We start from the raw sequence: 24,666 nt of genomic DNA on the forward strand, positions 1-24,666 counted from the left end.
TCCCCTTGAGTAGACAATAAAAATAAATCAATTGCTATTATTAGAAATTATGACTTCTGTGTAATAATTATGCATAATTATTCTGCTTTGGGGCTTAATGAGAAATCTACCTTGCAGATGAACCCCTGTGTTGTTTTGTATTTATAGATGTAGAAACAGAAAGCAAATTCTGCTCAAAGGACACTGAGATGACAGATGTAAAATCAACCTTATCCCAAAAAGTTCTGAAAACTTTATAACCTTTATTTCTGCATTAAGGGGCTGCATCAACATAAGGAGGGTGAAACATAACTACAATTTTTTTAATCTACACTTGGTTCTTTACAGAGCTGGTGCTGAAAAATGTTCAGTGCAGCATTTTATTTCCCCTGCAAGCGAGAATGAATCACGTTAATATTAAATAAAGGGCAAAACAAAGCAACATTTTATCTTTCTGCTGGGATATCAGAAAGATGCTTTTAGGGTTTCTATCAGAGAAAAAGAAACTCAAACTTTCTAAAGTGTTTGCTTTGACAGTAATAGGTCAAAGGTACGATCTAGTGTGGCCTGGAGAAAAGCTGAACATCACCTGCGATGAGCTCCTTTCACCCAGAGCTCATCAATATTATGAAACAGACTGAGCTTGTTTCAGATTCATGCTCCAAGCTCAGGGATGGATGCAGAATGACCTCACATTGTTTTATACTTTCTTCATGGTTGAAGTTCCATTTAAAGTAAGAAATGGTGACTGAAAGTTGCTTGGATTGAAGTGTTTGAGCCTGTGTAATGTGGTGTAATGAAATGTAAAAAAAAAATAAAATGATGAAAAGGAATACATTTAATGATAATTATCAAATGATCTTTGAACATTTATATGTCTAACATGAGTATCATGCAAATAAATAAAGGGGTTCACCCAAATGTTTTACGTCGACTTGATAAAATTAAAGCACTTCATACAATGGGCAAAAAGATCAAGCCTACTCCTCGATCATTGATCATTAACAATGTTATGCTATAGGTTTAAAATAGGAGATATTTTGTGCACTAATATGCTCCCTTTCTTGTTATTATGTTCTTACTTTCCTCCCATTCTCCTATGGGCTGTTTTAAAGGTGGTCGAAGAAGATAAGTCCAGAAGTAAAATAATAACTATAAATCTATGTATACAGCGCCACAAGGTATATATATATATATATATATATATATATATATATATATATATATATATATATATATATATATATATATATAGATATATAGATATATAGATATAGATATAGATATATAGATAGATATATAGATAGATATACATATATATATAATTGAAATTCAAATCACATATTTTATTCTACTTTAAAACTGCTTTATTCAACAAAAAGTATGTTGTTTATTGAATTTTAGTTATTAATTGTAAATGTCAGAGACATTGTTTTTGCCATAACATATGTAACCATGGTTTTGCAGCTTACAATTGTCAGCACACTCTTTTATCACAATTAGCTGGAGGATTTGGGGTCTTGAATCTGGATGATTAACTTTAAATTAAGGTTAAATAAGGTCTTAAACTGACAGTGAAGTGGACAGGCAGAGTGGGTCGCCGACAGAGAACTGTCTCAGCTGGTGTCTCTGAGCACATCTAGCATATCATCTCCCGTGGAGTTGTTGGATTGCACGCGAGCTGAGCGGAGCAGGGCGCGTGCAGACCATCAGGCTGTGCATTCTTAGCTCCGGTCTAATTTTCAGTCCTGCACTTGGGTCTGAGTAAACAGCACCGCCCCGATGGTTGTTTGTTTTATGTGTGGAGCGATCCATCGCACAGCGCCGGGCTCGATTGACACTGTCTGCTGATCTGCTACTGCGGATTGCTCAGAATAACAAGGCTGCTCGCTAATTCCCGTCTATCGGGGCTTTCGCCGAAACACCGAGAGAGTAGGGTCCAAAAAAAGCCAACAAGGCAGGCAAGACCGCCGCGCTGCCGGAGTCCGCACCCCACAATGGCTTCAGGAGACCTTTACGAGGTAGGACAAAAGCGTGTCCACGGAAAAGCCTGTGTAATATTGACGAATAATGGAATTAGGAAGTAAAGGGGAGGGCGTCGCGTATGTAAAAAGCGGTGTACTAAGCCCTTTAACAGGCGAAACTAACCCCTCTGAAGCTTCGCGAAGACGAGGTCGCTTAATTTATGCGTTTACTTTGTGCCGCTTCTGGTGTACTTTGATATAATTCTCGCGGCTGTCGGAAATAGATAAGATGTATTTACGGGCTTAACTCGCCGAGTTGAAAGTCGTGGTAAAGTGACAGCAGCGCGAGCGGACGGACATGGTGAATAGCTACAGACGGAGTGATGGTCCTGAAGGTGCGCTTACATGCCAAAAGATATTTAGTCATCACAGCATTTACAGCGGTGTGACTGTTTCACAGCCTATCTGGCACTTTAGATGAGACACAGGTTTATTTTTATCGAGCAGCGTAAACAAGTCTGTGAGAGCTTCTTTCGTGTGTGGATCTGGGAAATTGGGACTCCGGAGCAGCAGTGTTGGGCGTAAAAGTTGTCCATATGGGGGGCAGGAAGGTCACGCTGCCCTCGTGCGCAACATCACTCTGGAACCGGTGCCAGAATTTGCATGAAGCCTGGTTTCCACAGCAGCTTTACTTACTGTCATTAGCCCCTGTTATGCTGACCTAGCATGAGATGTGTCAGTCCGTGGTGCTGACAGAGAGAGCTCAGGGAGATGTGGTGTCACAAGTGTGAATTTTCAAAGTTATCAGTTAAATCATGCCACACATCAATCTGAAGACAAACTTGGGATCATCCCGCGAGTTTTAAAGTGACAGTAGGGCCTGTCTGCTCACAGCACAGAGAGGCTGGATATTTGCATCAGGATGCCTGCTCTTGTTTATTTGTCAGTTGATATGTATTTTTAAATTAATTTTGCTCTTGACTCTTGAACCATTTTAGATTTTAAAAAGGGATGCTCATAAGCAACACATTCACATAAATGTAGATCTCTTTCATCTCCTCTTGTGTTGCTGTGTTTTTGTCTCATCTTTCCAAACACACACACTCTCTTTCACAGTACAATGCTGCAAAAGTTGTGCTTATTTAACTTAATTTGTGATGATGAGCTCTTTTCTTTTGTTAGCTTAAGAGAAACGTGTCTAAATGCTTGAAGACACACATTTTGAGCATCTCAGTTTTAGTTTTTTAATCCCCCAGTTCCACGAATACATAATCTAGCACTGAGAAATATCTACACTTCATTTTTTCAGCCTGTGTATTAGATTTAGACAGCTGTTTGTTTCTCACAGGTTAAGTCTCAGAAAGCTTGCGTCAGTTGCAGCAGCCTCTACTATCACCCCAGTTGCTGGAGGTTGATTAATTTTCTGTGATTGGCTGATCAGGTGGCTGTTTAATTATGATTCACCTCTGTAATAACAAGGCTTATTTTTTTTAACACACAATGTGTCGGCACCTTTTGCAGTGTGGTTCCTGCTCACATGTCAACATCTCTGTATGTTCACCTCAGAGTGGCAAGCATCATGAAGCTGACCAGAGTGTGCCGAGTCTGTAAAGCTTAATTTAAGAACCGTTCTAAAACAAAACAACCAAATAAAAATGTAAACTATGGAGAATGGTGCCTCTTGTTGTCAGGGTTTATGGCAAGTAATAACTCTGCTGAGTTTGTGCCTGCCAGAATAAACAGCTGATAATGTTGATGTGGTTTGTTTGTAGCAGGCTAGAGGACATAGATTAATAACTTCTGCTGCTTGTATTGTCATCTGACTGCCAGTGAGTATTGGAAATGTTGTTTCTTTTTATGAATCATTTGATGCGTATAGTAATTTGGATTAAGAAAGGGATAAAGAGAAAATACAGAGATGTACTGATAAAATCATATTATTTTGCATTTTTTTAAAAACAATATTTAAAAGTGTCATGATGTGGAAATCAAATAAATGCATGAAATGTACTGTATGATCTTGGTTTTTAGATAATTAATCAAATATATTTTGCACTACTACACAGGGTGGAATACTGATTTGTAGGAGAGAGTTTCATAGTCCCTGCATTGTGAAATATCAGGTTTAGTGTGATTTTCAAAGCATCAACTAATACACATTAAGAAATATGTAAAAAATATGTATGCTGTGCAGTTATTCTGAGATAATTTCGAACTCAATGACATCCAGTCATTCATGAATAGTCTGGCATTTAAGAGCTTCATTTCTTTCTCTGTTTCTTTGTTTCTGTTTCATCCTCAGGTCTGTAACTACTAAAGATAGCACTCTGCCTCCTTTTGTGATGGGGCTGCACCTGAATGCTTAGTTCATGAATGGTAACTCAAGCTTAAAGCTTTAATAACAGTGACGTTTTAATCTGTTTTACTTAAAGTATATTTACTTTTGATGTGTTAGCTGAGCTGTCAGTTTCGGAAGTGAAATGTGCCAACCAAGAGTGTAATTTGTTGTTATTTCCCATCAACAGGAGACACTTCAGCAGCTTAACTGCGGTGTCACATAGCATGCAATTGAAAAAAGTTTAACATAGTGATGTCAGACGTCAAAAATACAACCAGCTATGGAGGAAGAACACTGACACTTCACATTGTGGTTGCTCTGGCATTACACTCTTACAATACACTGTTGTTGTTTCGTAATGATTTAACATTATTTTTAGGGGGGTAATTTGGTTTTGAGATTGAATATTGTTGTACTACTCAACAACACCCGCGTTGTAGATATTTTAGGCAGTATTGGAGACCAGCATTAATTTCCTTAGGCCACACATACTGTCTGTCTTTCAAGCATTTTTAGATTTTCTTTAATGAAGAACATCTTGACATCACTCATAGGTTTATAAAAAGCCCATCTGAAGCCTGCGTGTGAGCTACTGGTCGTTTTCCCAGGTAGAAAATCATTTTTTGAACGTAGACATGAGTGTGAATGAGGTCAGGCCTGGACTGAAAGACTTTAGTATGTTAATCCGGTGACCTTCAGGACTGAGTGAGAAACTGGTCCAGTGTTGAGATTCAGTACTGTATTTAAAGCAGTTCAAAAGTGTGTGAGAATTACCTCTCCGATTTCAGAGGTGAGTCTGTACCTCAGGCTCCAGATGCAGTATTTATTAAATGCAAGGTTGTATGCTGTATGGATCAGATTTTTACTTTTCTATGTGGCAGAAGGATTTAACTAGCAAGCTGTGTTGAACAGATATGATGATATTAAGACATCTGAGAAGTTGTGTGTGGAGGTACTTTTGCAAACTCTTGGTTAAAGGTCAGGCTTTCTGTTGACTTTTCAAATAATGATGAGGCAGCAGATACACCACAAAGAAGAGACAGTGTCAGCTCTAAAAGGGTTGTCGAGAAAACTTTATGTTTGGGTAAGTTACCGCAGAGATGCACACTGCTCGTCCTTGAATAACTCCGAACATTCAACTCTCAGTCACATAAAAAGATCCCTATACTTGAGCCTTTTCTTCTATTGAATCCTCATGGATAAAAATGAAGTTTGAGGACCAAAAATATGTAAAGACCATGGGTTTCCAACTGCACTCATGCAAACTGATACAAAGTAGCATCTGCACAATGTAATTAGGGACCATTTAAGACTTCAGGATAAAGAACTATTGTTCTGAAACTTGGCCTTTCACGCTAAGTGATAAATAAATGGTTTAGTTCTGCTTGCTTAATGCAGGACATTGACTAAAAACTGAATTTTCTTGAAAGTCTTGGACTCGTCATCTTTATTCCCATCTGTAGTGATGCCTGAAAATGTTCTCCTGCATCCTGAAGCCAATGTTTGTATTTTTTTAAAAGATGGGATAGCTGTGCATCAGAAAGGCAGAAATAACAACACAACAAAAAAGAAACTTGTCTTAAATATTTTATCCAAGGGGTTGAGTGCATTTTTACATCGTTCAGATATGAGGTCAATTGATGTGTGATGGAGAGAACACAATGATCCATCTGAAAATGTACTTTCCTCTAGTGACTGTGTTGTGCTAACATTGTACAAATCCTCTAACTCACAGTTTAATAACAAGGGCATATGGTTGAATGAGTAAATACTGCTCTTCATACCAAGTGAAGTTGAAGAGATTTACATAGTTGAAGTGGTGGTCTCAATTAGTCTTACTTTTTTCTGCGTCTGCCACAAAGGCCGTCACAATAAAAGCCCTTTCACACATGCACCATCCTCAGGAAAATTTCCAAACATTGTGCCAGTGGTTTGATTTTGTCAATACAAACAGACAAACTTTTTCCAGACTTTTTCCTGCACTCCTTCTGGAAAAAAAGTCAGAAAAAGTTGGGGTGAGCTGATGTGAGATTGCCGCAGATAACTGTTCATGTTGCGTGAAGTTTTTTTTTTTTTTTTTTTTTTTTTTACACTTTAACTCTCCTCTCATTTGTCATTGTATGATTTTCTACAGTCAAGATGCAAAAAAATTACTTGATACATAACAAAGTGTTGCTTATGCAACAGTCACTGTCACAGAGGACTTAGTCTTCTTCCCTACCTGTACACCCTCTTCCTGTACACTCCCTTCCACCTAAACCCTGTTGGGTGTCTAAGTGATATGAGCCTGACACAGAAACTATGCACACGTAAGATGCTGGTGCAAAAGTCAAGTTCCTGAAAATATCTGGGCCTCAATTCTGAAATGATCAAGAACTGGACTTCATGCGCAAAAATGGCTTCAGATTAGGCATAAAAATATTTTCATTACACTGCAGGAGGGAGTGGAAAATATGTGCATGCATTTGCCATCAATCAGCCAAAATGAGTTGGGAAATAGCCACATATTGGAAATGAGCAAAACTCTAGCATCCTGCTTCCATGTGCCTGCCTCAGTGTTGGTCTGTTGCAGACACTTTGAAGCTCTACTTGAAGCAGCTTCTCCTTCAGCTTAATATTCACAGTGCCAGAACATTTATCCAAATGGGGGTGTTGATCCCTTGCCTTTTATCTTGTGGCAACATCAGTACAAAGTTTATCAAGTAAAATAGTTTAACATCTCTTTGACAAGTTTCCAACTTAACATTTTCTCTCTGGATTTGATCCTTGTAACAACTTCAATTAGATGCCTTGGAGACAGTCACATATTCCTCTGAGGATGTGTCTCTCCGGTCTGACCGTGTGATGGGAATTGGTGTGGACACTTCAGGCCAGATTTATCAAGGAAACAGCATTGCACAAATGCGCTCTGCAATCTGAGTCTGTGGCTGCAGTCTGTGTTCATCAGCTGAATGTGTTAGACGTCAGCTTATTGCGTGGTTAGCTCCTGTCTGTGTGTGACCAACAGCAAGAGGTGGACTTCAGCAGAGGGATTCACAGAGATCAGTGGACTCAGCAGAAAGGAGATGATAATGTTGTGCCATTGTGGTCTGTCAGTGATGTCATGACAGGTGTGTAATACACTCAATCAGCACCACGACATCACTTTTGGGTTTGGTTACAGGTGCATTAGAAGAAACCTATCGCCCCGTGCTCCACCGCCCAGAAGTTATTCTTGTACACGTTACACAGCTGTAACCTCTAACAGACCATTTTAATGCATCCAGCTGAAGGAGGACATCAGTTGCGGGTTTGAAGTTTGCAAATGTAAATTTTAAAAATGCACCTGTCTGCTTGAATCGTTATACTGGTGTCATTTATTACATCAAAGGGTTGAATTTAAAATCCTTATGTGATTAAGAGGAGAAATCAAAATATCAAGACGCATATTGTGTATCCAGAGATAGCTTAAAGATATCGTGATATTGGTTTCAGGGGGGGGCACGGTGGCACAACGGTTAGCGCTGCAGCCTCACAGCAAGAAGGTCACAGGTTTGATTCCCAGCTTGGCCAGTGGGTCTTTCTGTGTGGAGTTTGCATGTTGTCCCCTGTGCATGAGTGGGTTCTCTCCAGATTCTCTGGCCTCCTCCGACAGTCCAAAAACATGCTCATCAAGTTAATTGAACATTCTAAATTTTTTGGGTGTGAATGGTTGTCTGTCTCTGTGTCAGCCCTGTGATTGACTGGCGACCAGTCCAGGGTGTACCCTGCCTCTCCCCCAATGACAGCTGGGATAGGATCCAGCCACCCGTGACCCTGAACAGAATAAGTGGTTCAGAAAATGAGTGAATGAGTGGTTTTAGGCCATATGCAGCCCTATGTTGCCTCCTTACATGGGGCACATGACTTTTTAAATAATGATGAATGAAGTTGAAACATCCTCCCATTCTGACTGAACAAGTGTTTTTAAAGAAGTCCACTGTTAAAAAAAATAGAGTATTATTTTTTCCAAAAAAATTCTCTTTAAATTTCCTTCAAAGGTGTAAATGGTGCAGAAAGACTTGATGAAACTTAAAATATGGAAAATATTTATCATTTTTCTTCACCTTTACTAGAATATAAACTGATAGCAGAAATAGAAACTAAATGGGGAAACTGAAGAAAGAATATTACTATGTTAATACATGGTATTGAGTTCTCCCTTTAACCAAAAACACAAATTTTCATATTTTATTCAGTTCAGTTAGCTTAAGGACGAAAGCAGAGGCTGTAAGAGTGAAGACTCTCAGTTTATTTCTGCTTCAGTACATTTCTAACTAAGCTTTTGATGTGATCTTATTTCTAATGCTTTCTCCATCCTGTCTCTATCAGGAGTTTTCAGCTAACTGGACTTAGGAGACAGCTCATTTTTGTCTTCTTGTGACAACCTGTGAAAACAGATGTATCCTGGTTCAGTTTATAGCAGTGATTGGCATCAAGGCCGGTCAATACAGCCGTGTGCACATTAATAACTGTGTGACAGTGCTACAGACAATGCCTTGAAAGCAGATAAACTACACTGACGTCACATGGCTTCATTAAAAAGATCCATATGAAGTATGATCCTTCACCCTAAACCTTATCAGTGATGAGCTCAATACAGCAGCCCTGAAAGGAAAAACATGGTGATCACTGGTATGAGTGTTTCAGTTACTGTAATGTTGACATGCTAATGTACCTGCTTGTCTCCAATAGACTTTCTGTAATGGTAAAGATGATGGGGATTCACCAATGTTACTGAACATAACAGATGCATTCGTGGTAAGAAAAATGAAAGCTGGAAAGTGTCTGAACTCAGAGAGGTTCATCAGCTACAAAACATATGTTAAACATTGCAGAGAATTCCCATCACTTTTTTTCCTCAAGCTCTCTCTGAGCCCTTACACTTGGTTTAACTGAACCAAAATATGTCCAGCCCTGTGAAACTGTGATAGTTAAGTAAATAAATGAAATGTGGTTTCTACACTGGTCATCTCTCATGTTAATACTCCCAACTGCTACCATACCAGGAACCAATCTGGCACTGTTATCGAAAAAGATAAGGGAGGTCAGAGCATTATATGGAGACCTTTTGTTATCAATACCCTCTGTTGTTTCTTCTCTGACAGTTTTATGAAGAACTGAGTGTTTTGCTGGACCAAAGGTGCTGGCTGCCTGCGCTTTGTCACCCAAAGGCTTTACTGACATCATTGACTTAGAGAGACATCAAATGTCAGCAGTCTCTGTTGTACTAACTGTCACTGTTTGACTTGCTGAAAAGTGTCCCAGGTATTTCTGTCTCTACCTGTGAGGCTAAATATTTGGTGAGCTGGCCAAAGTTGCTTGGAGAGGTCAGCTTATCACCAGTGTGTGGGACATGTATTGCATGCTGCTCTACCCACACTGAGGTGCAGAAATGTTAAAGTCAGATCAGCAGTTTTATGTACATAAACCGGACAGCCTATAATGGAATGGTGAGTTCTTCATAAAGAAACCAATCACACAACAGCAGTGATGGATCAGTTACCCCTAGTTACACCTTTTTTTACCATCCTTATATTAGGGGTGGAAGAAAAAATTTCAATAAATCTTAGTATCAGGATTTTTTATTTAACAATTTTAAATGAGTTTTGGTTCATTTTCCCCCCCTCAAACTGAAGTCCTTCGTTATAGTCTTTGTTTATAAGCTGGAAAAAAGTTGAGGTGTCAGATCCCCTGAATAAACCTAAAAAACTGACTCACATGTGATGTGCATTTTTTGGGGGAATACGATATAGTATGTAGACAGCATCATCATCAATCAACCTTTTCACTTGGTCTGGTGTTAGAAAAGCAAACATAAAAATTGCACAAATCGAGACTATTAAAAAAATCACAATTTAAACCAGAACGGCACCCCAAAAATCGTAAAAGAATCTTAACAGGAGAAAAGGATGTTGTCCAAGCCCTAGCATGTATGGTTATCATTAGGCCAACGCAGCATTAGTAACCTTTGTATTTGCAATAACATTGTGCACAGTACTGGGATCAAGATATGGTGTGAGATTTACAGATACTGAGCTGCACACATTATAAGTACATTTCTTTGTCCCCTCTGCTGTGCTGCATGCTAAATCTATTCCGAAAAGAAGTGTTTGTTTTCTCAATCCAATGTCTCACATTCACCACATCAACTTATCTGTGCGTAACCTCAGTGATGTCATTCATTGGTTTCTGGAGGCTGAAGCTTAACAACGGAGGCTGTTAAAATCGCTGACTCAGCTTAACTTTACCAGCAAGAGGTGGAGCTGAGGCAGCCTCAAGCACCCCGGCAGACAACAACAGCACACCCACTTATCAGTCACCCCCCCCCTCCCTAATGCATAGGTCTCAGCTTTGATGTGGAAGTGATGAGAATAGATCAGTTATGTAAGAACTCAACCCGTATTTAGAGTGAAAATGTACAATAATGAGCTAAACAGATAACAGTGTTTTAGTTCATATATATATATATATATATATATATATATATATATATATATATATATATATATATATATATATATATATATATATATATATATATACATATTCTTTGGTTTTTGCAACCGTTCTCAAGTGGACAGCCATTTTTGCACTTATCTATTTGCCGATTTTTTGCCACTTGATGAATAGCTGACTGCCAGCTGGGCTTCATCTGATTGGTTATAAATACAATAATGAGCTAAACAGATAACAGTGTTTTAGTTCATATATATATATATATATATATATATATATATATATATATATATATATATATATACATATATATATACATATTCTTTGGTTTTTGCAACCGTTCTCAAGTGGACAGCCATTTTTGCACTTATCTATTTGCCGATTTTTTGCCACTTGATGAATAGCTGACTGCCAGCTGGGCTTCATCTGATTGGTTATAAATACAATAATGAGCTAAACAGATAACAGTGTTTTAGTTCATATATATATATATATATATATATATATATATATATATATATATATATATATATATATATATATATATATATATATATACATATATATATATACATATTCTTTGGTTTTTGCAACCGTTCTCAAGTGGACAGCCATTTTTGCACTTATCTATTTGCCGATTTTTTGCCACTTGATGAATAGCTGACTGCCAGCTGGGCTTCATCTGATTGGTTGAATGGATGCCTCGGGTGAACTGGCGGCTCCATTTCTGAGAGCAGTGTTCCCATACTGATTGACTGCACTATGCTTTTGTATGAAACTGCTTTCTTATTTATTGCTAAGGTGGCAACATTTTGTGGTGTTTATTGCTTATTTTGCAATGACATTGAAAATTCCAATTTCTCACTAAACATATAGCTTTCAGTCTGCCCTTCATTCGCTGACCCAAACTATGAGCCTGGAACACTCTCTGCAGAGTTAACTCTCAGGTATAATGTGTTTATTTGGCCACAAAACTGAGGTATATATACTGTTCTTTTTGCATCATAAAATAGTGTGTACAGCTACACTTCAATGGCCCAGTGTTTGTGTTTTTTTTGATAGCAAAAGAATGAATCTGTCTGAAATCTGTCTCACTGTGCACTCACTCTTTTCATTCTGATGTTAAGCGTACTGTAGGACAGGAAATAGTCTTGTGCCTGCTGTAAATCTGCAGTGTATTAAAGCATGATGATGTTAAATTAAATTGGATATGGAGTATGACATTCACACTGTGGTGCAGATGATCATTGCATTGTACTGAGTGTTTCCAGGCTCTGGTTGTGCTATAGCTTGTAAGCCCAGCTTTGACGTCCTTTCAGTGGACTTTGTTGGGCCGTTCTGGCGTGATGGAGTGGGTGGATGAGTATGTCCACACAAAGCTGTAAAAGCATCTTTCTCCTCTTCATCTTAGTGTCCTGTCCACTCTAAAAACATGTCATCTTGCCAAAAAGAGAAACTTTTGAACCGTGTAAGCAGTGAGGGGCATGGTCTGAATGAAAGGAAGGTTAAGAGGACACCTTTTTCAACTTGATTCCTTTACAACAGGTTCTTTGCATTGTTGGGGGTGCATATGTGCTCAGATCCAACATTTTTGCTGAATTTTTGCACGTTTGATTGTATTTTCTTGTAAAAACTATGTCATCCTTCACTTTTTACACCTTGACTTTTGCCCATGATGCTTCTTTTTTATGGTTTACCAGCCTCAAAGAAGGAAGAAAAGTTTCACCATTTTTCAGTTGTGCTGAAAGGACCCTGAGAGATGCATCTGGCACAAGTTATTTCACCGAAAAGAAGCATTTTACTGCTCAACAGATTAGTGTTTGGTCCTCATGTCAACATCTCTGCTGACGGTTTGTCAGAGTTTATACACAGCATGTGTTGAACACAGTACCTCATGGCTGATGTTGGAGGATATCATGCCCAACATTCACTGATTCTCCGCCAGCTCATACTTGAGCATCAAGTGTTTCTAAAGCTCTGGGGTCTGTGTACACAACTTTACCCCACGCTTTCTCTTCTTTTCTCTGTGTGTGTCTTTCTCAGCAGGGCTGTTAGGCGAGGTATTGTGAGGAACTGTAAGCAAAACTAATCCTCTCTTCATTTCTGTGACACCCCTGTGGCTCACCCATCAAAGGCTGTTTATTCCTGTTAATGTGAGCAGCACATCTGAGAAGATGATGAGTGGTTATTACCACAGCTGTAAGAGAGCCTCTGACGACACCTTCCAGCGTTTTCCATCAGTCTCTTTGCCCAAAACCATGCCTCTTCTAAATGCGCTGAATGTTATTTAACAGATTCCCTCTAAACGGTGCCTTATTTCGCATTCAGAGTCGTCCTTAGAATGACTGAAACAGACCGTGTGAACCCATGAAAGCCTGAAGATGTTTTGTGTGATCACTTTATAGTGCTCGTCATATGTTTGTGGGGATAAATGCCGCCTAATGCCAGGCAGTAATCCTGGGGTATGAATATCAATCCAACATCCCTGGTGCAGAGCTTATTTGTGGATTTAGCGAATGGATGATTCTGAAAGAAAGTGTGATTTTTTTTTTTTGTTCTGATGCGGTGTTGGTCTCTTGTCATTAGCTCCAGAAAATCGTTGCATTTATCTTGACCAGCCATAAGCCTGTATCTGTGGAAGTACTTCAAGGAGCGAGGGTGGAGAACGATGATTGGAATTAGTCCAGTCATGATACCCCCGAGGCAGTCACCTTACATTGTTGTTGGCGAATGTGTGAAACGCTGTTATTACATACCGTGTTTATAGTCATCAACTGACAGCTAAGGCATGCCCATCTCCCAGAGGCACAAGTTGAGGGATCGAGAATGTAAGGAGAGAACGCATCACCTCTGCTTGCGAGCATGTATGGGTTCTTGTAACAGAAATTAGAGCCGAAATGTTCTCGGGGTAGAATTTCTGAGTGACTTTTGTGATTCATAGAAAATGTTCACATGATACGTCTTTAAAAACTAAGGTTCACCATCAGAGTTTTAATTGTGAGCAGGAGACTTAAGGTTTTAGCAGCTGGCAGTTAACTCTGTATTATTGTTGAAGCAACCCAACCGAGCCTCCAGGTTTTGCAAATAGATCTGCTCGTATCACCCAAAGCAGAGTCTGATTTCAGAAACTGCCTACTGTGTACGACTTGCAGTTTGCTTTGCTGATTTTTGGCTTTGGTAGCAGAAGAGAAACTGATCACAAAATTGTAGCATCAACTTATGAGTTAAAAAAGTTTAAAAGGGGGGTTTTAATAGGGATGGGTAGCTTTCACATTTGAAACGATACGGTACAGATGCCCGGTACCTGGCAATCAGTACCGGTACTCAACGGTACCAATTTTCTGTACTTTATTGTGTTTATGTGGTAAAAAATGTTTTTTTAATGATAAAGTATAAAAGTTTTTCAACTTAATAAATGTATTCTTCAATATGTAACCTTGCAATGCTGTGTTCGTGTCTAGCATGGAAAATCACCTACTCTTCCACTTCCTCACAGTCACAAGGATGCATTTAGGTACCTAAACATGGTACCTTTTGGTTTTACCTGAATAGATACTCGGTACTTTTGACAGAATTTGGTCAGTACCTATAAAAGTACCTAATTCGGTACCCATCCCTAGTTTTTAAGGACCTTATTGTTTTTTTTTTGAGGAAATTAAGTTATCTGTAAGAGAGGTATCACCTCTGTGCTGACTAGAGGTAACAAGATTCACCAACAGTTTCTTTCGCATTAATCACAGTTATTGTAACAGACCATTAAACTTTAGTGTTTTAAGGAAAAGAATGAGTCATGACTTTAGAATATTCATATAATTGTTTTTGATTGTAAAAATAGAGCAGTTCAGAGAACTGCTATTTCATATAGTATTTTTGTCATGCTTTTACCAGCCCCTGTTTGTAATATGATACAGCCTTCAGACAGTGGCTGTAGGGCATTTGAAAGCTGTTTACTTTTTTGCCCTTACATAACAAAAATCTCCCATGATAACACAGAAATTTTGTAGATGACATGAGAAAAAAAGCATCCAGTTTCTGGTAAAATAGACAAAAACAAAAAATCAGGTTACATGCAAACTTTGTGGGGTAAAAGTCTCGGTCACAATCATTCATATACAGTGGGGAAAATAAGTATTGAACACGTCAACTTTGTTCTCACTACATTTATTTCCAAAGCTGCAATTCAAAAGAAATTTCTACCAGACATTGGGTATTATCTCAAATTATCCACACATGAGAAGAAATATCAACGTTTAGGTCCATAAATAATGATTATGTGGAATTAAGTACAATAACACAGGAAAAAAGTATTGAACACACCATGGAAAGGCTGTATACTTTGGCAAGGAAATGCAACATACCACCTGAAATCTGTCAGTAATTATTACTTGAACATCCAATTAATGCAAACCAACATCAGTTGGGCTAGAGCAAATTGATGGTCCTATAAAAAAGGTCGTTTTTTTCACCAAGCAGTTAAATACGACACACTTCATGATGGGTCATTGGGGTCATTATTCACAAGTAGAAGAGGCACCACCTTACCATCAACAGGCCACGCACAGGAGCTCCTAGCAGATTTCTGACCAGGGAGTCAGAAAGATAGTCAAAAGAGTACTCAACGAGCCAAGGACCACCCTGAAAGTCCTCCAGAAAGACTTGGAGGCAGCAGGTACAATTGTTACAGAGAAAACAATAGGCAGTGCACTCCACCACCATGGCCTCTATGGACCTGAACATTGTGATTTCTTTTCATGCGTGGATTATTTGAGTTAATATCAATGTCTGATAGAAATTTTGTTTGAATTGCATCTTTGGAAATAAATGTGACGAGAAAAAAGTGGACGCGGTCAATACTTATTTCCCCCACTGTATTATGATTGAGCAGCATATCCACAGCTTTAAGTCTGTCTTTCTTTATGTCTGCAGGGCTGGGAACAGTCAGAATAATTGGAAAACAGTTTACTAGGATCATCAAGTAGGGATTATGGTTGAAATATCTGTAACTTGCTGTAATATTGTAATAAAACTGAGAAGTCACCCTACTAACTTAGGTGCAATCTGTCATAAGAAGAAAATGACAAAGAAGAACATATAAAGATATAACATAAAAAATGGATACATAAAATTCATTTTATTATTTCTAGATGGCACTTACACAACCAAACGTTTGTCTGACAGTCATGAGTTGATATGCACCAAACCTGTATTAAGTATTCAGTGGCACTTGAGCCAATGTATGTTTAGTCAAGATAAAACATAAAATTCCTCTTAGAGTCTTAAGGATATGAAAAATGACGGACTTATTTCCCGGACATGTCACCTTGAATTCTCCAAGCTCTTTTTGAATTGCAAATTGAGCTGATTTCATTCAAACTGAAAAGCAAATGAATGATTCACACTCCCATTATTTGATTGGTAATTCACACTCAGGGTTGCATAGTGATGCTGTGGTTAGTTAGCGCTGCTGCCTAAGAGCAAGAAGCTTCCTCTAGTGTATCTCGAGTGTGCTCTTTCTGTGCAACGTCTATATGCCCTCCCTGTGTATGTGTGGGTGTCCTATGGGTCCTCCAGCTTCCCCCCACAGTACAAAGACATGCTAGGGTTAACTGGTCACTCTTAACTGTCTGTAGGTGTGACTTTGAGGCTCTCTGTTAGTCTTTGTGTGAGGTTTGTGACCTTTTAGGATGTTTCCTACCTCTGAGCTAGTGACAGTTGAGAGAGGCTCCAGCCCCCAAGACCCCAAACAGGATAAGCAGCGCACATAATATGTTGATGGATGGATAAGAACACACAAACATCAGTTTTTAGTGGACATCATATTTGTCAAACTCAAAGCATTTATGTAATTCCACTAAACTAAACGTATATGATTTTGCTTCACTGTCTGCTACAGTTGAAGATCCTTGGTTATTTGTTAGTCATGTAATTTTATTTACTGTTTTTAGCTGAATATAACTCACTGACCATAAGAAGCTTCAATAGTGTTCATGTGACCTAAAAAAGCTGTTTCTTGAGGATTCGTTACAACACCCTGCAGCTCTTCTGAACTCCACCCTGGTCTCTTATCTTTTTCCTACAGGGCATTAGCCCTTATCTTAAACCTGACAAATGTCACAAAATGCACATTTTTAACAATTTAACAGCCTCTGGCCCTGTCTGAAAATAAATCAAATCCAACCTTTAAAAAAAAGCAGAGTAAAATAAATGTATGTATGTTAAAAAAGATCAGGGTTCATCCTCTGAAAAATGTTTCGTTACTTTCATAGAAATCTGTTAAACTTCTGTTTTGGAAGCTTTCCAACACAAAATGTACAGCCAAAGTTTACCAATCTGGTAGAAAAAAACTTCAAGATGTATCCTGAAGGAGATCTTGTATGTGTTTTTTCAAAGTTAATTTTTGGGCCTCCTGTGCTTTTATTCAGAGAGGACAGAGCAGCGGATAGAGCCCCCTGGTTTGACTCATCTTATAAAACCAGATGTGATTACTTCAGCGTTGTGATTGTGTTCGAAAGTTTGGCCTCATGAATCTTTCCTGCCTTTGGTGCAGGAAGAAAACAAACAGCCTTAAGGTCTGTCACCTACGTGGTATTTATTTTCATTGGGCGAAGCTTTCACAATTAAAGCCGCTCTGTTTAGAATTGGAAAACTGTGATCCTGTGTTTGGAGGGTGCAGGCAGAAAATAAAGCAGCAGACATTTTCATTTATAAAACCTCTGCCAGTCGATTACTGTGGCTGGACTGTTGAATTGTTAGATTCAACCATCCTGCTTGAAACAGACTGGAAATGAAAATGAAGGGGAGCTGCAGCCAAGATTTTTCAATTTCAAAAAAGGCATCTATCAAGAACAACTGTGCCTCATACTTTAAACCTTTTCCTCATCAGTTTCACACAGTTTTTAGCTTTTCTCCCATAACACCACGCTGCTTTTTGATCATAAAAACACAACAAGGCTGTTTCTCTTTTTGTCTGATTGGCTGTCCCTCTGTTTGCTCCCCTCAGGTGGAGCGGATTGTGGACAAAAGGCGGAACAAGAAGGGTAAGTGGGAGTACCTGATCAGGTGGAAAGGTTATGGAAGTAAGGAGGACACATGGGAGCCGGAGCACCACCTTCTGCACTGCGAAGAATTCATCGACCAGTTTAACAGCCTGAGACTGCACTCACACAAAAGACCCAAAGTTTCTAAAAATCGCCAGGAGGCCACCTTCACGAGTCACCAACCTGCTACAGAGAGCTCCAGAGCTCGCTCTGAAGCCCGGAAGAAGAAAAGGACTTTTGGCCCTGCTGTTGGGGTCAGAGTTGGATCTGTTTTAGGGATTGGAGGAGGAGGGTCGGGACACAGTCAGAAGCAGAAGAAGGCAAGTGTATCACCAGGGAAACATGCTTTAGGAGACAGACTGAGCAAAGCCGTGACATACAAAGGTCCTCCTCAGGGAGGGCCTCACTTGGTCCCACCTCTGAGGGTTTCTCATAACGGCCTCCAGAACGGAGAAATGGAGCCGGTTGTGTACAGATCAGCAGCCCGGCCACATCGACTGCCTGTGGACAGAGTGGATGAAGAGCTGGGAGACATGGATAACACTGGACAGCAGTACACCACTGAGCTGGGTAAGTGGGTTAACACATGAAATGAAATAGAAAAACTTTCAGAAATATATATTTTTAAGAAACCTCAATTCAAGATTGCAGCATTTATTTGGGATGCTGCAAATAAAAAAGCATTATTCAGCAGCACGTCATTCAGTTTACTCCCTATGATTAAATAGGCGAGATTCAAATCAAAGACACAGATCCTACAAAAAACAAGTTTTACAGTCTTACTGAAAATGTCATCACATGTCAACACAGCTCTCTGTATGACAGTCCCCCTGCTCAACACCATCAGGCATTCTGCTCTTGCATCCATCAAGTGTCACTCAGCTATGTCAGCATCACAGGGTTTTTCTACCTTTGCAAACAACTATCAATGACAGCTTGAAAACAAACATCAAACTGATCATTTCCAACCTTTTTCTTGGCTCCTAAAACAAACTATCGATCCAAAGTACAAGACAACACTGTGATTTCTGACACGCTGATGTTGGAACTGTGTTTTAGCCAGCACAGTCTAACCTGTTGTTTGGCCAGGGGCCTTGGTTCGTGCTCCCAGGAAGGTCTAGTTTTGCAATCGTTGTTTGGACATTTGCATAGCTGCACAGCAGAGACAACTGGAAGACTTAGATCACAGTTAAAAAGTTTTACAAGGTTACATTCAGAGACAGTAACATGATTTTATTCACCAAGGGCCTGATTGACTAAAGGATTGTGCAGCTTTTGCTCACTGAGCATGTGCAAATGAGTGGAAAAGACATTGTCTGATTCACTGATCATGAGAAAAGGGTTAAAAACTCTACAAATTACACTGCATATAGCGTCTCTGTGTGCCAGTATTGTTTGCACATTTAGTCAGCCGTTATGCATTCATTTGGAGCAAAATTGTCACGATTGTATTCAAATGAATTTCATATAAAATAACACCTTATTCACAAACACTAACACCCCTAAGCAGTTTGAGGAAGATATTTAACGTCTACTGAGAGCTGTTGGTAACTGTTCAGAAGTGTTTAGAAATGTTATGCTCAAACTATTCAGCAAACAAAGCAACAATTCCACGGCTGGGTGACAGTAGAATAAAATTTCAGTCCACAAAGTCTGTTGATGTCACCACTGTTGTAATAATCAAGGTTTAAATCTTTGCAAGTTCACCCTAAGAAGAAAGTTGGATATTAACTGATTAATTAGTGTCATGAATGGACTCATTGAGTGATAAGCTCTTACCCTCTCCATTCAGCTCATCATATAGAGGGATCATTTGTTTAACAACAATGCCAGATGGTCTGTCAACTGACGTGGAGGAGTTAACCACCAAAAAAATGCATTTTTAAACTAAATATCATCTCTTAGACGGATGGTGAAGGTTTGCAGGTTTGTGAAATAGCAGTGAGTGGACAGAAGTAGTAGTAGGGATGGGTACCTTTCACATTTAAAATGATATGGTACAGATGGCAATCGGTACCGGTACTCAAATGTACTAATTTTCATTACTCTTTATTATTATTAAACAAATATCAATTTGTTTAATAATAAAAAACATGGAAACATCTTTCAATTTAACATATTTATTCTCAAATATATAACCTCGAGGTGCTGTGTTCATGTCCACTATAGAAAATTGCCTACTGTTCCACTCCCTCACAGTCACAAGGATGCACTGAGGTAACTATACATGGTACCTTTTGATTTTGTGTGAATCGATACCTGGTACTTTTGACAGAATTTGGCCGGTAACTATGAAAGTATCTAATTCAGTATGCATCGCTAGACAGAAGAGATCAGCAGATATTAGGTGGACGGATGTTGATGATTGCGTTATCCGTGGACACTTACCAGACTGTGACAGACCAGGACGTAAACATGTGGCAATAAATCAGAAACCCTCCTGCTGAGTCTGAAACCCGGTTCATAATAGAAGAACCAGAAAACTACGTCCAGAGAACTTTACCAAGACGACACATTTAATTATTAACCCACAGACATCATTGGTGTTTTAGTGTTAAGTGTGACCCTGTTAACTGGTGACTCTCGGCCGTTAATCACAAAGACTAAAAAATATGGACGTCATCTTGCTTAGCTCAAAGTGAGGTTACCAGGAAAACTGCTCCCCCTGGTGGCTGGCTGCAGTATAAGTCAAAATATGCAGCTCTCCAATCATTCCAGATGGGCTGTGGTCAATCTTTAAAAACTTAATACACCTCATAGTTTTCTTACATCCGATTGCTGTGGTGATGTGAAGATATTATTTGGCTGCCTTGTATTCAAGTCCTCTTTTTTTCTGAAATGTTTTGTTGTCATTAGTTATAAGATTTTAGGTTTTACGTCACGTTTAACGATGATTGACAGCCGCCGTTCTTGTGTATTATTTTCGGGGATTGTAAAATATATCGAGACATAGAGTCAAAAAGTGATTTGACTCTTGAAAGAAAAAATATATATTATTTTTGTCACCCGGCTCCACTCAGATTCTCCCAGAATCCCTCACAGTCTCAACTGCGCAGACTCTGGCTGCACAACTGCTACAATGGCTGTGCCTTTGATGGAGGAATTTTGGCTTCAAAACCGTACAATGATAAATGGCGGAGCCACACTGTCCACTCTATATATATTCTATGGTTAATCACTAGCCAGGGTTACATGAGGAGTTTTTCGTCTTTCCGAATGGAATCTTCCCCAATGACTTTTCCGAAAACAACAGTATACATAGAAAGGAATATTCCAATCTCTGGTCTACATGCGCTGCTATAATGAAACAGAATAGTCAATTGGGCATGCGCAGAAAAACGTAAACATCACAAGATTTATCAAAGCTGGAGGACGATAGTTTGTTTACCACGGTTTTGCAATACTCCGTATTGCGAGTTTGTCATCCGTCCAGTCTTGAAATTATGTTAATTTCTTTCAAAGTTTGGATCAAAAACAAACTTTCCAGCAGTCCAGTGCTGATGGCTCGCTGCCATTTTTAAAGTTGAGGAATGTCTCTAGTTGCATCTTACGTCACATATGAGCATGCGCTGAAAGATCGTACCCTAACAACTTTCTGTTTGAGTGGATACATGATACCTCAATCAGTTTGGGGGAAGGAATATTCAACCCCTGTGAAACCGATTAAATGTTCATTCAGATTGGCACTTTTCTTTGGGAATGAGGTGTATACAAAGGTTAAATTCTTTCCGTTAGACCAAATTAACCGAATGCAAGCGGGATATTTGAGTCCATGTATACGTGGCCGTTGATACTGTCGGCTTAGGGTCACCAGTTAGCATGGTGGCTATTAACTCCATAACACCGGTTGCTCTGTGACGGCCAAAACTTGATAGACGTTACCTCTCTTATATAGTATCGTTTGTAAAAACTCACCACAGAACAACCGTAGATTTTTATGCTGATAACAGGTCAAATTTACTGTTTAAAAAGCGCTAACTTGTCTGAATGAAAGGAGCTTAACACTGCCTCTGCGGTCCAGATGCGTGCGCATCTTTATGATGACGTAGACTGATAGTCCCTCGAAAGGTGGATAGTTATCCCTCTCTGGGGAACCACTAAGCGTGTTTCCAGTGAGCGTCACTGACAGCAGGCCTCCAACACAATCTCAGGCTCAGATGTTTCACTTTATTCAGTGTTAGATTTTACCTCAATGGCCAAGTAATGCTTTCAGACGGGAAACTTAATGCTGCTTCACGTTGAACAACTTGTGATAAACACGCTGGGCATTTTTCTAAATGACCATTACACAGTTTTTCCTTTTTTATCTGTTGTGCTGCTTTATTTATCTTATGCTTGCTTTCATACAGGCCAATGACAGAACTGTGATAAGCTAAAATAGCTAATGGTGTATGTCAGCGGTGTAAATGTATCTGTTTGAGTCTAATGGAAAAAGTACTGGAGTGTGAACTTTTCTTCATGAATATGAATGATACAGGTACTGGAAGGTTCCTGTCACGCCGGGCTGTAACTCACACAGGAGTGTTTCTGTTCAGGTATCTCAGCGTTATCTTTTTATGAGGTTTATAAAATCATTTCCACATGAGGAATATTTCCTCTTACATGATGCATTACGTGTCTTGGAAAAATAAACACAGTTTATTTTAACAGGCTGTGGAGGCACGTCGTGGCACACAGCTCTTTAACCTCTGACTGTGGCTTTTTACTGCAGGAGCAGCTGATAACACCTCGAAAGTTCCCTCCTGGGTCACAGTCCAGTCCTCAATCTCTGTGGTTAATTATTACATTAAAAAGTAATGTCTGCAATCTATTTAAGCAAACCGAGGTGGTTTTGTTAACCAAATTTCGATAATGGCATTACACCAGCTGTAATATTAAAGGTTTAATACACACTGTTTATTCTTACTGTCCATTAAACCTGTCAGAGGTAAAGTGTCCCTCTAAGGGTTCCCAAGACATTACAGCTCTGTTATAAAAAATAACTCTATTACATGTACTCATTATGTGCTTATTGGACCATCTTACTTACTATACAACCACCGCTGCATGTGTTGTTACACAGCTCCAATTGACTTCTATTATGATGCTTATCATCATTCACCCTTTATTCAACCTTTAGATATCATTGTTTTTCCTCATTTAAATGAAGATGAAATAAAATTAAACAAACCAAAACAACCTAAAAAGAGTCACACTCCCTGAAAACAATCACACTCTGAGCTCAAACGGTTTGAGATAATCGACTCCGTTGGTGAAATGAGAGTATTGATCTTTAGAGAAAGTTGTAAATATTGCCACATGTTGGGAGCACAAAAACTTGAGGCAGATTTTCCAATTTAAACCCAGAGTGAACCCAAAGTGTAAGTGCAGCAAGTCTGATTCCAGCACAGCTGGTATATAGAGTGGTGGATGCCTAGTAAGTGATCCAAAATAAAAGAGACAAGTGTTTATCATGCCTCCGTGCCAGAAAGGGCTAAGCAGCTCTCCAATACAGATTATATAACACTGTATGCAATTCAGATTTCCATTTTGATTGTTTTATATATAATTTAAGCTCCATATTTAACTGATTATAATGTAAAGATGCCTTGTCAAATGATGAAACTGGAAATATATCATGAAAGATATGCTAATTTTACGTATGCAGCCAGCGGCACATTTCAAAGATGTTGGTGAGGAGACGTGATTACTGTTGTGTTGCATTACGACACTGAATGTTTGAAAACTGAAGAGACCAGTTTCTTGGTTTTAAAGGACATGTCCCATCCTTGCCTGGCAGGATACTAGCTGGCGCAGTGTAGACGCTCCTTTCTTGTTGTTTTTTTCATGAAGTGCAAAGTGATTACCTGAGGGGCCAAGTCGGAACTGCAGGCAGGCCAGTTTAGCACCAGGGGTGCATTAACTTTGTGCTTCCTCCGTCCTATCTCCTCCAAGACATCAGAAGTACTTTCCCAGTCACCATTTTGAAGACTGTCCCAAAGCAATAATTGTGCTCAGAGGAGATAGGAGAGAGGATGGAGGGGACTGATCGGAGGAGCTATGATCGAGGAGACACGAGAGCTGGCTTTGCGGAAGTCTTTTCACTGAACGACACGCCCCCATATGGAATATCACTCTCTGATTGGACGCTGCAGCGGCCAAGACTTTACATGAAACTTCACAAACACAACAGAGTTTAAGTAAAGAAAAGACGAGCTGAAAACAGGCACAGAGGATCGTTCGGACACTGATCATAAATCTGGTAATAAAGTGTTAGCTGTTATTTCAAAGCACAAAACACTGAACACAACCATCATCAAATTAATATAACAGAGGATTAATACAGAAAACTGGCTGATAGATAATATCTTCCTGTGACACAATAAACTGGGATATATTAATAAGCTTCACAGAGTTCATGATCAGATGGGCTCTAGATAAAGGCTAAATAATTCATAAATAATCTCAAAATTATGCATTTTACCGGAAAAGTGATCCATATGAGCTTCTAAACAGCACACAGAATAAACAGAGAGCAGGTTTTCTTCATGGTAACGTGTGTGTTTAACTGGTTAAAGGAACAGACAAATCTCTGTTACTGTTTCGGTTTGATCAGAGTTATTACAGCGTACATGTGCAGACACACAAACAGCTGTTAGAGCTGACTGAGAGATGATCCAGAGGTGATCAGCTGATGCCGTCATCACTGAAACACGTCGCTTCATGTGACGCTCCGAAGGAGAGGATGTCCCATTGCTCTAAAAACGAATCTCCTCCATCCTCTCTCCTCTCTTCATTTCTTTGCGTCTCTTCTATGCATCTCTGGTGGGAGGGACTAAGACGCAAGTGAACGACGCAAGTGGAGGAAGGAAGGATGGAACTTTGGAGCACC

General features: G+C 39.3%; 1 protein-coding gene across 1 annotated transcript in view; it reads left to right on the forward strand.

Annotated features, from left to right (window-relative positions):
- Positions 1-1,607: 1,607 nt before the first annotated feature.
- LOC141788321 (chromodomain Y-like protein 2) overlaps positions 1,608-24,666 on the forward strand; it is a 44,226-nt gene continuing 21,167 nt past the window's right edge. Inside the window, exons 1-2 of the mRNA XM_074667230.1 lie at positions 1,608-2,000; positions 17,759-18,365. Of these exons, the coding sequence (XP_074523331.1) occupies positions 1,977-2,000; positions 17,759-18,365 (631 nt within the window). The 5' untranslated portion in view covers positions 1,608-1,976. The remainder of the gene's footprint in view (positions 2,001-17,758; positions 18,366-24,666) is intronic.

The sequence above is a fragment of the Halichoeres trimaculatus genome, unplaced genomic scaffold (genome assembly GCF_033239565.1).
Source record: "Halichoeres trimaculatus isolate MK-OKI-2021-1 unplaced genomic scaffold, fHalTri1.1 fHalTri1_scaffold_3, whole genome shotgun sequence".
Lineage (NCBI taxonomy): Eukaryota > Metazoa > Chordata > Actinopteri > Labriformes > Labridae > Halichoeres > Halichoeres trimaculatus.